The sequence below is a fragment of the Hemicordylus capensis genome, chromosome 2 (assembly GCF_027244095.1).
Source record: "Hemicordylus capensis ecotype Gifberg chromosome 2, rHemCap1.1.pri, whole genome shotgun sequence".
Classification (NCBI taxonomy): domain Eukaryota; kingdom Metazoa; phylum Chordata; class Lepidosauria; order Squamata; family Cordylidae; genus Hemicordylus; species Hemicordylus capensis.
The window spans coordinates 155,527,996-155,541,659 of record NC_069658.1 but is presented as its reverse complement, the minus strand read 5'-3'; the positions used below and the strand labels follow the sequence as shown (position 1 = coordinate 155,541,659).

Here is a 13,664-nt window from a genome sequence, read left to right as displayed (position 1 = left end):
TCTGGACAAAATACCAATGTGATAGCCACTCAGACCCTGTATTGGCATCTCCTCAGTATCTACTACATCCTTGCTGACCAAGGACTGTGCCTACCAACCACTCCTGAGACAGACTATTTCTCTGTATCCCGTTAGCAAAGCTGACACTATAAAGAAAGAAAATGGCTATTTTTCTGGGCTTGTGGGCATTAACCAAGGGTCTCATGGTGGCTTTTAGGAGCTGCCTTTGGACGGCTGGTTGGTGAAATAATGGCCTGGTTTTTTCCTGATGGGATCATCTTCGATGGCATTGTTTACAAAATTCTCCCTGGAGGTTATGCAGTAATTGGTAAGTCCACATCCTTTTTTCTGTGGCTGGAAGCTTTCATTTCCATATCTGACTCCAGCTCTAGTCTAAATGATATTAGCTTTCTCCTCTTTCTCCATGTCCTGTATTTGGGAAAGGAGCTGCAGCCCTGACAGGTGCAGTGAGCCACACGGTGTCCACAGCAGTCATTTGCTTTGAGCTGACGGGTCAGATCTCCCATATCCTGCCCATGATGGTGGCCGTCATCCTTGCGAACATGGTGGCCCAGAGTTTGCAGCCAAGCCTTTATGACAGCATCATCCAAGTGAAGAAACTGCCCTACCTGCCTGACTTGGGCTGGAATCAAATAAGGTACAGGGCTCTGAGTGAGGGGCTGGATAAGAGAGTAGAAGAGGCTGAGGTGGTGGGAAGGGAATGGGGATCATTCCAACCACCAAGAAACCAAGCAGAAACCAAATATGAAGGGGTGGGAAATTGACTATGACCACCATTCTCATGCTTTTTTACATCAAATAAGTGTCTCCGAAGCAGTCTATCTCTGATTTATAACAAATGTGTTCTCTGGTGCTAATTCGAATGCTTTGCACTATAATGTCAGCACAGTCACCTTACATATGTACGAACTGAAAGTCAGTCTGAACATGATGGAGATGTTAATGCTTGGCAGTCCAGTCGATCTGGGAAATAGCAGTTCCCTTGTTCTGGGTGGCATTTCACTTTCCCAAAAGAATCAAGTGCTCAGTTGGTGAGTTCTTTTAGAAACAGCCTTGCTCTTGGAGGTCCTGATAGCATCCATGGCCAGGAGTGATTTCATCACCTTCACCTGGGCGTTTTCCAGCCTAGCTGCTCAACAGCAGCAAAATTCCTCCATTCAGGCAAGTCATGTTCAAAATGTAAACAGCAGGGGGAGCAGTCTCACAGAAACGAACAACCCGAAAAAACAGCAACTTTCTTACGCCGGATATACAATGTCCTTGCTCTATATTGCAGCGATTAAATTTGAAACAGCAAGGGGAGCAGTCTTGCAGCAACTAACAACCTCCCAAAACAGCAACTTTTCCACACTGGATACGAAATCGTAGCTCTATATCGTAGCGATTAAATTCAAAACAAGGCATTGGAAATGTGAAACAAGGCATTGGAAATGTGGCACCCTGCTGTCCGCGTAGAGACTGTGGTCTCTACAGAAAATGTGGAAGCACACTTCCGAGATACAACGTGACCCCGTTGCAGAGTCTAATTTGGGAAGCGCCCTGGTATATTAGTTATGGCTGTTCAAAAAGAAGTTGACCTGGTTACTAGAACCACAGCTTAGTGATCACCAGACTGAGAAACTATTACACACCCTGTGTTGACTCAATTTTGAAAAATGGCCAGAAATGTTCATTTGGCTCAGAATGTGCTTGTTAGTTAGAGTGAGCCATAGGAAGCATCTCCCCTCTGGGTTGTGAGTGTTTTACTGGCTCTGATTTAAAGTGCTGGTCTGGACCATCAAAGCCTTCAATGGCCTGTGCCCTAGGGCAGGGATCCTCAACGTTGGGCCCCCAGATGTTCTTGGACTTCAACTCCCATAATCCCCAGGCCCAGTGGCCTTTGGCTGGGGATTATGGGAGTTGAAGTCCAAGAACATCTGGGGGCCTAACGTTGAGGATCCCTGCCTTAGGGTATCTCAAGGAATTCCTCTTCTCACATGGGTTCTTCGATGTGGTCTGTGTCTTTTACACAAATGGTCTATGCACCTGCGCAGAGACCTTGTCAGAATCTAACAAGCTCAATTCTCCTGCTTTGGGCGGGAACCCCACTATATGCAGCTGCGCCACTCCTCATCCCCTCAGTCTTTCTTTGTCCGTGCTTCAGTGAACATCATGGAGTCTGCAGCTCGGCAATGAGTAGGATCTAGCGATTCCCTTATTGTTTTCTCCCTGCTTCTGTTTAAAAATTTCTCCTTTCTTCTTTATTCTTTCTTTATTTCTTCGCGTAGTAGCGTTTTTTCCTTGGCGTTTGTTTTTTTGTGGGTTTCCCCCTTCCTTGGAGCTCTGATCCCAGTTGGGACAGAGCATGGTGGCTGGCCAGCCTTCGGTGTTTATGCCGGGCACGACAAACTTTTAAAAATGTATCTGCTGTGGATCTAAGATCCCCTTTCCCGATTCTCATACCGAGTGTCTTGTGCCTGGGGGAGTCCCACATTGTCGAGACCTGTCTTCATTGCCAGAAATTCACAAAGCAGGCTCGCAAAAATAGGGCTTCTCGCCTGCGCGCAGCCCTGTGGGATCTGGCTCTCCAGTCCTTGGAAGCCTTGTCATTGAAGCAGTCTGTAAAAATGGCTTCATTGACACAGTTGGAGCGTGCGGTGACTGCTCCTGTGGAGGCTGAAAACCTGACCTCAGTACCGGTTTTGGCATCCTCTACCACCCAGCCATCGACAACTTCAAATGAACTGGTGCACTCTGAAGATCTCTCTCAGCATCCAGTGCCTGTGGTACTGAAGTCCCCTCCAAACCCCTCGGGATTGGTACTGAAGATAAAAAAAAAAAGAAGAAACTGGAGTTATATCATGATTTGCCAGCGGGTCAACATCTCCCTCCTATACCCAAGAAGAAGAAGGCAGAAGAGATTTTTGCGTCGGAGGCCCCTGTGGCCAAGAAGACAAGTGGCCTCAGATTGTCCCGTGCAGAAGTCGGCGGTGTTGGTGCGGCCTAGCTCGCCTGTGGCTGCAGAATCATTGGTCTTGGCCCACGATCAGACTAGGTCAAGTAGAGAATGTTTGGTGACAACGGACTAACCGGGGTTTGCTTCATCGTCTTCAGAGGCCCACTCTCCAACCAAGTCAGCAGAAAATGCATCATGGCTGCCTAGGCGCCAATCATCCCCTTGAAGGCAACAGGAGCGCATCCTCCTTAGGGACCATGGTGCCTGTTGGGAGCCAGAAGATCATGCCTCGACTTACTGGCAAGATCGGTCCTGGGACCATCGTGACCAGTCATACTCAGATCAATACCAGGCGGCAGAATATCGATCCCTCTTGAGGCAGTTGAGCCTTCTTACGGCGCATGGCACTGGGACTCTGGATTGTGTGACCGATACCAGGTGGACTATCAGGACTATGCAGACTATGCGGACTATCAGAACTATTCGGACTATGCTCGACCCCGCTATGGGTCCCGTTACTCGAAGGATCCCATGTATGGGAAACCAGTAATGATGAGGGGTTGGTGTGAACCCCCCTCACACTTGGAAGGGAATTCCTGCTCACCACAACACTCCCTGAGAGACCGTAACGAGCATCACGAACTGCCCTCTTCAGTTCCATCGCTTCAACAGGCTTCCGTGCCTACCCAAGTAAGACTGGTAGAACTTTCCGTTTCGGTACCAGACAACCGGGATAGCAAACCAAGCTCCCTTTCGGGATTGTTGCCCATGACAAAAGACCCTTTGGCTCCCCTGGAGCCCGAATATGAGAGCAATGTTAGCTCCCAGGTCTCTGAAGTCATTTCTCTGGGTTCATCCCCGCTCAACGTTCAGTTGGACTCAAAGCCTGTTTCCATGTCAGAGGACCTCAAGCTATACTCTGCTTATGTGACCTGAATGGCTTTGGCCCTGGGAGTGAGCCAGCAGAAGGGAGAGCTGGACCCGTTGTTCAGCCTCATCGATTTGGAGGCCAAGGTACCGGCTGCTTTGCCCCTGAACTTGGCATTGTTAAAAGTCATCCAGGGTCACTGGAAGAAACTGACAACACTCTCCCAGCCTAACAGGCATTTAGAGAACTTCTACAGGGTGCAATTAAACGACGATACATCCCTTTTGAAAAATCACCTCACCCCAAATTTGATTGTCATGGAGCAAACCTTGGAGAAGCCACTGCCAGTCTGTGAAGACAATACTGAACGCTAGATAGACCAATGGTCTGACTCAGTATATGACAGTTTCCTATGTTCCTAAAGGACCAGAGGTCACAGCCAGTCGACACTGACTGACAAAGAAGGCAGGAAGTTGGACTCTCTCAGGAGGAGGCTTTATTCTGCCTCAGCCCTCCACTTGAGGGTTGCCAATTACCAGGCTTATAATGCCCGATATAACCACTTTTTTGTGGGAGAAGGTGGGTCCTTTTCTGGATCTCCTACTACAGGACAAGAGGGATCTGGCAAAATCGTTTGTCTGCGAGGCCATTCAGGTGACAAAACAAGAACTTTATTCAGCCCGACATTCGGTGGCATGTGTGGCTAAAGTGAGGGCCACATCTGTGGCGCTCAGAAGACATGCGTGGCTGCGTTCCTCTGGACTGCATTATGAGGCCGGTGCTAGGGTTGAGAATTTGCCCTTTGAGGGCTCTAGCCTTTTCTCTGAGCAGACTGATGACATGCTTCAGAAAGTTCAAAAACTGAGAAGCACGGCATGTTCCATGTCGTATGCCTTATCGGCTGCTAAACCACAGAAAACCACCAAGTGGTCTCCTTATCAACAGTAAAAGGCCCCTTCCCAACAGCAGTCACCTTCAGAATGGTCCTTTGGGGGCAACAAGCCACAGTCAGAATACAAGTTGGGCACTCAGCCCAGCAAGCAGGCCTTTCAGAAGCAGCGCTTGGGTACCTTCCAAAAGAAGCAATGACTTGGGGTGCTTCAGGACTCGCCTGGCCCCATTCTTGGAGAGCTGGGACAAAGTGACTACGGACCAGTGGGTCCTTACAATCGTTCGTTTGGGCTATGCCCTCGAGTTTTTAGATACATGACCGGTGTCCGGGATTGTAGTGACTCCGTACACCCAGGAGTTGGACCAGGAGGTCACTGTGCTCCTGGCAAAGGATGCGATCAAGAGAATCACTGATCCCGACAGCCCTGGGTTTTATTCCCAGTACTTTCTTGTTCCAAAGCTGGACGGTGCTCAACACCCTATACTAGACCTCAGAGCACTGAACAAACATTTGATCTACAAAAGGTTCCGAGTGTTGTCGGTGCCTACCATTATGACCATCCTGGAAAGAAACATGTGGATGGTTTCCCTGGACTTACAAGATGCGTATAACCACATCTCAATACGCCCTCAGCATTGTCGTTTCCTGTTGTTTCAGATGGGGGGGATCCCCTACCAATTCAAAGCCTTGCCGTTTGGCCTCACAACAGCACCATGGGTTTTTACAAAATGTCTGGCCGCAGTGATGGCTTTCCTGCAGGAGCAAGGGTTGCAGGTGCTACCGTAACTAGATGATTGACTCATCTTGGCGAGTACCAGGAGTGCGGTCTTGGACGCCCTCAAGATCGTGGTGGATACTCTAGTCTACAGGATCTGGGGTTCCAAATAAATTTCAAAAAATCTCAGTTGGAACAGACCCGACAGATTCAGTTCATTGGGCTGATATTTGACACATCCTTGGAAAAGATCTTCTTTCCGATAGACCATATACATACTCTCTGGGAGCTGGTGGCCGTTTTCTTGGCCGGAGGACCACAAACTATGCGCTCAGTGCAACGCCTGTTGGGTCACATGGCGGCTATCACATATGTGCTGCCTCAGGCACGTCTTCGGATGCGCATCATTCAGAGGTGGTTTCTGGACGTGTTCGATCCCCTTCGGGATCCGGGCCATCTTGAACGTACAGCCCCTTGATGGGTACGGGCGACAGCGGAGTGATGGACAGAGTTTTGGCACCTGAGTGTCGGTACTCCATTTCAGGCCACTCGATCCCATTGAGTGGTCACGATGGATGCCTTGGAGCTCAGTTGGGGGGCACACCTGGATGGGCTTTGTCTGAGTGGACACTGGTCCCCCAAGGAACAGACTCGGCACATCAATTATTTGGAGCTGTTGGCCATTTTCAATGCTCTCAAAGGTTTCTTGTCCATGATCGGGGGTCACACAGTGACCATACAAACAGACAATAAAACGGTGAAAGCCTACATCAATCAACAAGGCAGCACGCCATCGAGGAGCCTTCTGTTTCTGGCTCTGGACCTTTGACATTGGTGCGTGGCACATGCGATAACGCCTCAGGCAGTTCACATACAAGGTTCCCTGAAAGTTCAGGTGGACACTCTGAATAGGATGATGGTGGTCTCCCATGAGTGGACATTGCATCAAGGTGTTTTGAGGGACATATTTGTAACTTGGGTGGTCCCAACTCTGGACCTATTTGCTTCCCGGGACACTACACAATGTGCCCTCTACTGTTCCAGGGGAAGGGAGGGCAAGGGTTCTCTGGGTGATGCCTTCGTCCTGTCTTGGACGGGCCCTCTTCTGTATGTGTTTCCCCTCATTCCGAGGGTCCTGCACAAACAGGGTGCAATCCTGATAGCCCCGTGGTGGCCAAGGAGGCCTTGATTTCTGACCCTGAGGTGCTTGGTGATGGACTGGAAATGCCTACTTGTCCTGCCGGACTTGCTGTCTCAAGAACAGGGACGGGTGCTCCACCCAGATGTTCGGTCCCTCCATCTGATGACATGGAAGGTCCTGCTGACTTCCTGTTGAGACTTAAGGAAGTTTTAGTTGCTGCTAGAAAGCAGTCCATATGGAGGTCATATGATCACAAGTGGACTCGTTTCACTTCCTTCACTTCCCTACATGGGTTTGATGTATTTAATCCATCTGTACAAGATATATGTACCTATCTATGGACCCTTAAGGAATCCGGTTTAAAGCTTTCATCCCTTAAGGTGTATTTGGCTGCCATTGTGGCACGTTCCCCCTCTGACCGGGCTTCATGGTTTAAAGATCCGGTGGTAAAAGGTTTTCTGAAAGGTTTGACACACATGTTCCCAGACGATCCGATCATGTCATCGGCTTGAGACTTGTCAGTAGTATTGGCCGGTCTACTACAGCTGCCATTTGAGCCTTTGGCTTCAATTGATCCCAGCTCCTGACCTGGAAATTCACTTTTTTGGTGGCCATTACCTCCGCCAGGAGGGTAAGTGAGTTACGGGCCCTGAGGGTTGACCAACTGTACCTTCAGTTCCATAAGGATGAGATCGTACTCAGACCAGATGTTCAGTTTCCCCCCAAAATAGTGTCCATGTTTCACCGTTCGTCACCACTCACTTTGCCTGTGTTTTTTCCAAATCCTCCATCGGATGCGGAAAGACGGTTGCACCGTTTGGATGTCTGAAGGGCATTGTTCTTCTATGTTCAGAGGTCTGCTCAATGGAGGAAAGCTCCTTCCTTGTTTGTTCTGTACAATGGGCCACATAAAGGTCTACAAGTCTTGGCCCAATCCATATCTAGGTGGATAGTTTCCACAATTGATCTTTGTTATCAATTGGCTCATAAGCAGTTGCCTGCGACAGTTAAGGCGCACTCTGTTAGGTCGGTGGCGGCCTTTGGATCGTGCAGTCCTGTTGGACGCTATATGTCAGGCAGCTACCTGGGCTTTGCCCCATTCGTTTATCCATCATTATGCTATTGATGCCAGGGCACGGAATAATGCTGTATTTGGCAGGAGTGTCCTGCAGTCCATTTCTGGTTAGTGTACTTGTTTGTTTCTGTTGGTTTACGTATTGTTTCTGTCTTCCCGCCTCCATAGGTGCTAGCTTGTTATGCACCCATCTGTGTAAAAGTCAGAGACCACGTCAAAGAACAACAGGTTATTCCCCTGTAACTTTGGCTCTTCTAGTGGTCATGTGTACTTTTACATGCCCTCCCATCCTGCCCGCGGGGTTCACTGAAGCTGGACTCTGTGACTGAGGGGATGAGGAGTGTGCAGCCACATATAGCGGCTGGGGGCGGGGTTCCTGACCAAAGCAGGAGAATTGAGCTTGCTAGATCTCTGATCTCTGAGGTCTCTGAGCAGGCACATAGCCCGTTGGTGTAAAAGTACAGATGACCACTAGAAGAACCAGAGTTACAGGTGAGTAACCTGTTGTTTCTTCTTTTTAGAGTGTGAGCCCTTTGGGGACAGGGGACATGTATTATTTATTTTGCTATGTCTCAAACTGCTTTGAGAACTTTGGTTGAAGAGCGGCATATAAATATTCGTAGTAGTAGTTCAGGTGCTTTGGCCATCAGGTGAGGTCCTGCTCCAAGTGCCAGCTGTAGTCTGAGGTCAGGCTGGTTGTCACAAGGAGTGGGCTTTTTCAGCCGTGGCATCTTCCCTTCCTAGGCAGGCTTGGCTGTCTGGTTTGATATTATTATTCGGCAGATCTGTAAAGACTATTTTATTGTGGTGGTGGATATTTGGAGCTCTTTAAGTGTAATTGCTGCTGCTTTGGATATTTCTGTTGTTTATCTCCGTATTTTAGAGTTGTCTTGTTTTTAATTATTCACACTGATTGAATTTAATTGTGATTGCATGTATTGTTAGCTGCTCTGAAAGCTCTTGGAGTAGAATACAAATTGCAGTGAATGAAAGACCTCCTCCATGCCGTTTACTTACTCTTTTATGTTTATTTTCTCTTTACTCAAGCAAATACAATATCTTTGTTGAAGATATTATGGTGTGTGATGTACAATTTATCTCCTCAAGTTGCAAATACCGTGACCTGCAGACCATGCTCCAAAGCACCACTGTCAAGACCCTTCCTCTGGTTGATTCACCAGGTGAGCTGTGTGTGGAGAACCAGTGTTGCCAGGCTTGCTCAGACCCGAGTCTCTTACACACACGTACACACCTAGTTAGCATGTCCAGGGCACAGACACCAAATAGATTCTGGAGGAATTGTGCTTAAAGCTGAGGGAATTACTCAGATTCTAGGGGGAACCCTTTCACTTCTGCAGCCAACTCTGACCAGTCAGGAAAGCAAGCAGCTGTCTAGTACAGTTGGCCCAGATTAACTAGCCCCCAATCAGCAAGTGTGCATGACTTCAGTGGAGCGCATCATAAAGGGCTGTGTGTGTGTGTGTGTGTGTGTGTGTGTGTGTGTTGAGAAGTTGAGAAGCCAAGCCTTTTCAAAAGAAAACAATTTTTTAAAGAGTACAACACAATAATTGAGTATTGGCTATGAGAGCAGAGTTGAAGGCTTATCAGAGAGAGAGAGAGAGAGAACGAGAACGAGAACGGGTAGTGGGGGATGACCAAAGTCACAACACTTGGGAGGAATTTATTTATTTGTTTGTTTGCTTGCTTGTTTGTTTGTTTTGTTTGATTGTTGGTTCAATTTTTATATCGCCTTTCATAAGGCATCCAAAGGCGGTTTACAAAATTTAAAATACAATAAAACTCCATAAAAATTAGATTTAAAATCTTAAAATCAGTTAAACAATAAAAGTCATAGAACACAAACACATACCCCATTAAAAAGACAAACAGAAGCAGGTCAGCTGAGAGACACAGCAGTCCCTACGGGGTAAAAGCCTGAACAAACTGAAAGGTCTTTAGTTTGTTTGTATTTTTAAAGCAGCCACAGATGTCGTAGAGCGGAATGTAAAGTTAGAAAAGGGCAAGAATGAGAAGCAAACATAAGAACATAGGAAGCTGCCATATACCGAGGCAGACCATTGGCCCAATCCACCTAGCTTAGTATTGTCTACACAGACTGGCAGTGGCTTCTCCAAGGTTGCAGGCAGGAGTCTCTCTCTCTCTCAGACCTATCTTGGAGATGCCAGGGAGGGAACTTGGAACCTGCTGCATGCAAGCAGGAAGGTGCTCTTCCTAGGGTGGCCCCATCCCCTAAAGGGCATATCTTCTAGTGCTCACAAATAGTCTCCCATTCAAATGCAACCAGGGCAGACCCTGCTTAGCAAAGGGGACGATTCATGCTTGCTACCACAAGACCAGCTCTCCTCCCACAAGCGCTTGGACTGGTAGTGGTGGTAGTGAGAGAGAACAAGTAATTTATACCTCACATGGTCTGCTGAGAGCGATGAAAAGGGAGGAGTTGGGGGAAGGGTGGGCTGGGCTTGGGGGCGGGGTGAGGGGTGGGGAACTGGGGAAGGCATTGTAAAATACAAAATGTCAAAAAAAATAATTTTTTTTAAAAAAAGAAAAAAGGAAGAAGAGGGAGGAGTGGTTCTCAGGCTGGAGGTCTGGCTTTCATGTCACAGTGGGAATGCAGCACATCTGAGGCTGCCAGGCTGGCACTTCTTCACAAGTGACTGGGTGTAGGACTGGCATTGGGTTCCAAGTGCCACAAGCCAGATGCAGGAGGCAAGGGCTACAGCACTCTGCCCCAGGAGTGGAGCAAGGCTAGCGGTAGCCTGTGTGCGGCAGCGGCCGCAGCCCTTAAAGGCAGGGAGAGCCGTTCCGGCCACACTGCCAATGCAGGCGCGTGGCCCTGTTTGGGACCAAAATAACGCTCCCACGTCTGATGTCAGACATGGGGGGGGCGTGTCTGGGGCCACGCTTGCGGCTCATGATTGGTGGGCTGCCTGGGTCCTTTGAACCCTTTCACTCAATGATGGCTCTGCCCCTGCTCTGCCCAGAGTCCTGAAGTAGTCTTGGGCAGAGCATCTTCCAACAAGCTCATGCTTGGGAGCCCCAGGTACAAAGCTAGGTGTGTGCATGGCATGAGCCACAAGCCAGTTCTGGGGTGCAGGGGGAAAGCACAGAGGCAGGTGCTTGGCTGGGGGCTTCTAAAACAATGTTAGGCAGAATGTCTACCAGCAGGCCCACTTCTGAAAGCGCATGGGGCTCTGGGGTCTTGGGTCAATTATAGCGGGTCATACAAAAGACTTCTAATGTGGCCAGGTAAGGTAAAGTGTGCCGTCAAGCCAATTTCAATTCCTGGTAGCACAGAGCACTGTGGTTTTCTTTAGCAGAATACAGGAGGGGTTTACCATGGCCTCCTCCCATGCAGTATGAGATGATGCCTTTCAGCATCTTCCTGTATCGCTGCTGCCCAATATAGGAGTTTCCCATAGTCTGGGAAACATACCAGCGGGGATTCGAACCGGCAACCTTCTGCTTGTTAGTCAAGCATTTCCCTGCTGTGCCACTTAAGGTGGCTAATGTGGCCAGGTACCTGTCCCTAAAAAAAGTGATTTACATATACAATTTACATATACAATGTGTGTGTGTGTGTGTGCGCGTGCGTGTACAATTCTTAGTTTTTTAAAATAAATTTTAATTCAAAACTTTAAAATCTGTAATTCTGATTGTGGTTTTAGCTTGGATTTTTAACCTGTTTAGCTTAATCTGGTCAATTGCATTAGTCTGATTTTACATTGTAAATAGTTTATAAATGTTGTGAGCCTCCCTGAGCAGTAGTGTACTGGAGGGGTGGAGCATAAATATTTAAATAACAACAGCAACAACGTGTGTGTGTGTGTGTGAGAGAGAGAGAGAGAGAGAGAGAGAGAGAGAGAGAGAGAGAAATGCCTTTTCTGTCCTCTCTTTACTAACTGAGCAAAGAGGCACCTCTTAAAAGTGGTGATTCTCTTTATTTAGCAGTGGGAGAGCAGCTGGCCCTCTCCACCCCCAGCACAGCATCCCTCTAGTGGCTGTTGCTAGTGTCTGTCTTATGTTGTGTTTCTATCTTATGTTGAGCGCTTTGGGGACAGGGGGCTCTTTTATTTATTTATTTATTTATTTATATGTAAACCGCTTTGGGAACTTCTGTTGAAAAGCATTATATAAATATTTGTCATATTCGTACCTGAACATACTCACTTTTGCAGCTTTCCCACACATTGGTTTATTCCATTTCTTTTAAAATCTCCACTTTCCCTAACAATGGGTTCTTAGGCAGATCCTAGGGTTCTAAAGAAACGTGTTCTAAAGAAAATTGGGTTCTAAAGAAACGTGTCGTCTCTCCTTGTGAGTTTTGCCGCTCCAGCCAGATCCTTCAGGCACTGAAGGGGGTCACGAACAGCGATGGGGAAATAAGTGCTGACCAGCAGGCAACACTGCAAACATAGCATGAAGGAAGGTGCTCAGCATCTGGCTGGAGCGCTGGAGATTGCAAGGAAGGGTGAGTTTCTTCTGAATCCCGTGCAGGACGATGGAGCCTGCATGTGAGCCTGTCATTAAGTGAGGCTTGAAAAGAACGGAAATAAACCAACATGTAGGGGGAAAGCCTTCCTTTGCAGTACGTCTTTGTGAATCCAGTGGGCTGGACAGGACTTTCTTGTCCTGTAGAAGACTTTGTATTGGACCCGGAGATCAGTTCCTAGATGGAGGCTGAAGCCTTGGGAGACAGAAAAGGTTGGCTGCTTCCACACAATTCAGATTCTGAATGGCGGAGGGAGTGCCTGCCTGCCTGCCTGCCTGCCTGCCTTTGCTGGGGGTTGAGCAAGAGGACTGGCACATGGGTCAGGAGCTGTGACACAGCAGGCCCACCGTGGCAGATTGAAATGTTCTTGAGCACCAGTGGAGGGGGAGACAGTGCGGAGAGAGGCAGGCATCCACACACACACACACACACACACACACACACACACACACACACACACACAGAGTCACAAAGACAGACACACGCCTTCCATGACTGCCACTGCCACTGCCGTGCAAGAGACTTGTGGTGCCCAACCTCCTCCCTCTCTTCTCGCCACACTCCCTCCCAGAGTCTCCTGCGGCAAGGCAGGGCACGCCAGGAGAAAGTGCCATTCCCCGAGGGAGGAGCTGCCACCCGGAGACTCAGCAGCGCTGGCTTCTCCCCCTCCCTTTCAGCAGATTGCTGGGGGACGCAGCGGCTCCCCCTCCCCTGTGTGGGTTAGGAGGAGGAAGCTGCTGTCCCCTCCCCACATCCTGCTGCCTCTCCTTTTGCCAAGGGAGAGGTTGGAAGGGAGCAAGTCCTGCCAGCACATAAGAACCGCCCTGCTGGGTCAGGCCCGAGGAGGCCCATCTAGTCCAGCATCCTGTTTCGCACAGTGGCCCACCAGATGCCTCTGAGAAGCCCACAGGCAAGAGGTATGTGCATGCCCTCCCTCCTGCTGTGGCTCCCCTGCAACTGGTACTCAGAGGCATCCTGCCATTGAGGCTGGAGGTGGCCTATAGCCCTCCAACTAGTAGCCACTGATAGACCTCTCCTCCATGAAGTTATCCAAGCCCCTCTTAAAGCCATCCAGGTTGTTGGCTGTCACCACATCTCATGGCAGAGAATTCCACAAGTGGATTATGCGTTGTGTGAAAAAGTACCTCCGTTTGCTGGTCCTAAATTTCCCTAAATCACCACTAACAGTCCACGAACACCCCCCTCCCTTCCATTTATGTAGACTGGAGTGGGGGACATGTGTGTGGTTAAAAATGCCTGGCTTTGTTGAAAGGACAAATGCTAACGCTGCAGTAGAAACCTACACACATTTTGCTGGGGAGATCTACTAAAAATCTAAGACAGAGTGCCTGCCTCATGGATCAGATGAAGCACAAATACCATGGGCATGCTGATAGCCTTTACAGTTCCGTGAGTAAGACTGCTGGAGGGAGACTGATCAGAGCAGTTGGCAGGAGAAGGGGGATTGGCAACAGAAGTGGGCAGTGGGAGCTGGTCATCATCCACT

At 48.8% G+C, this 13,664-nt stretch overlaps 1 protein-coding gene across 6 annotated transcripts in view; it reads left to right on the top strand.

Moving 5' to 3' along the window:
- Window positions 1–13,664, top strand: part of CLCN1 (chloride voltage-gated channel 1) — a 114,626-nt gene that overhangs the window by 85,830 nt on the left and 15,132 nt on the right. For all 6 annotated transcript variants that reach the window (XM_053300582.1, XM_053300579.1, XM_053300580.1 and 3 more), the window contains 3 exons: window positions 218–328; window positions 445–658; window positions 8,695–8,828. In XM_053300582.1, the coding sequence (XP_053156557.1) occupies window positions 218–328; window positions 445–658; window positions 8,695–8,828 (459 nt within the window). The remainder of the gene's footprint in view (window positions 1–217; window positions 329–444; window positions 659–8,694; window positions 8,829–13,664) is intronic.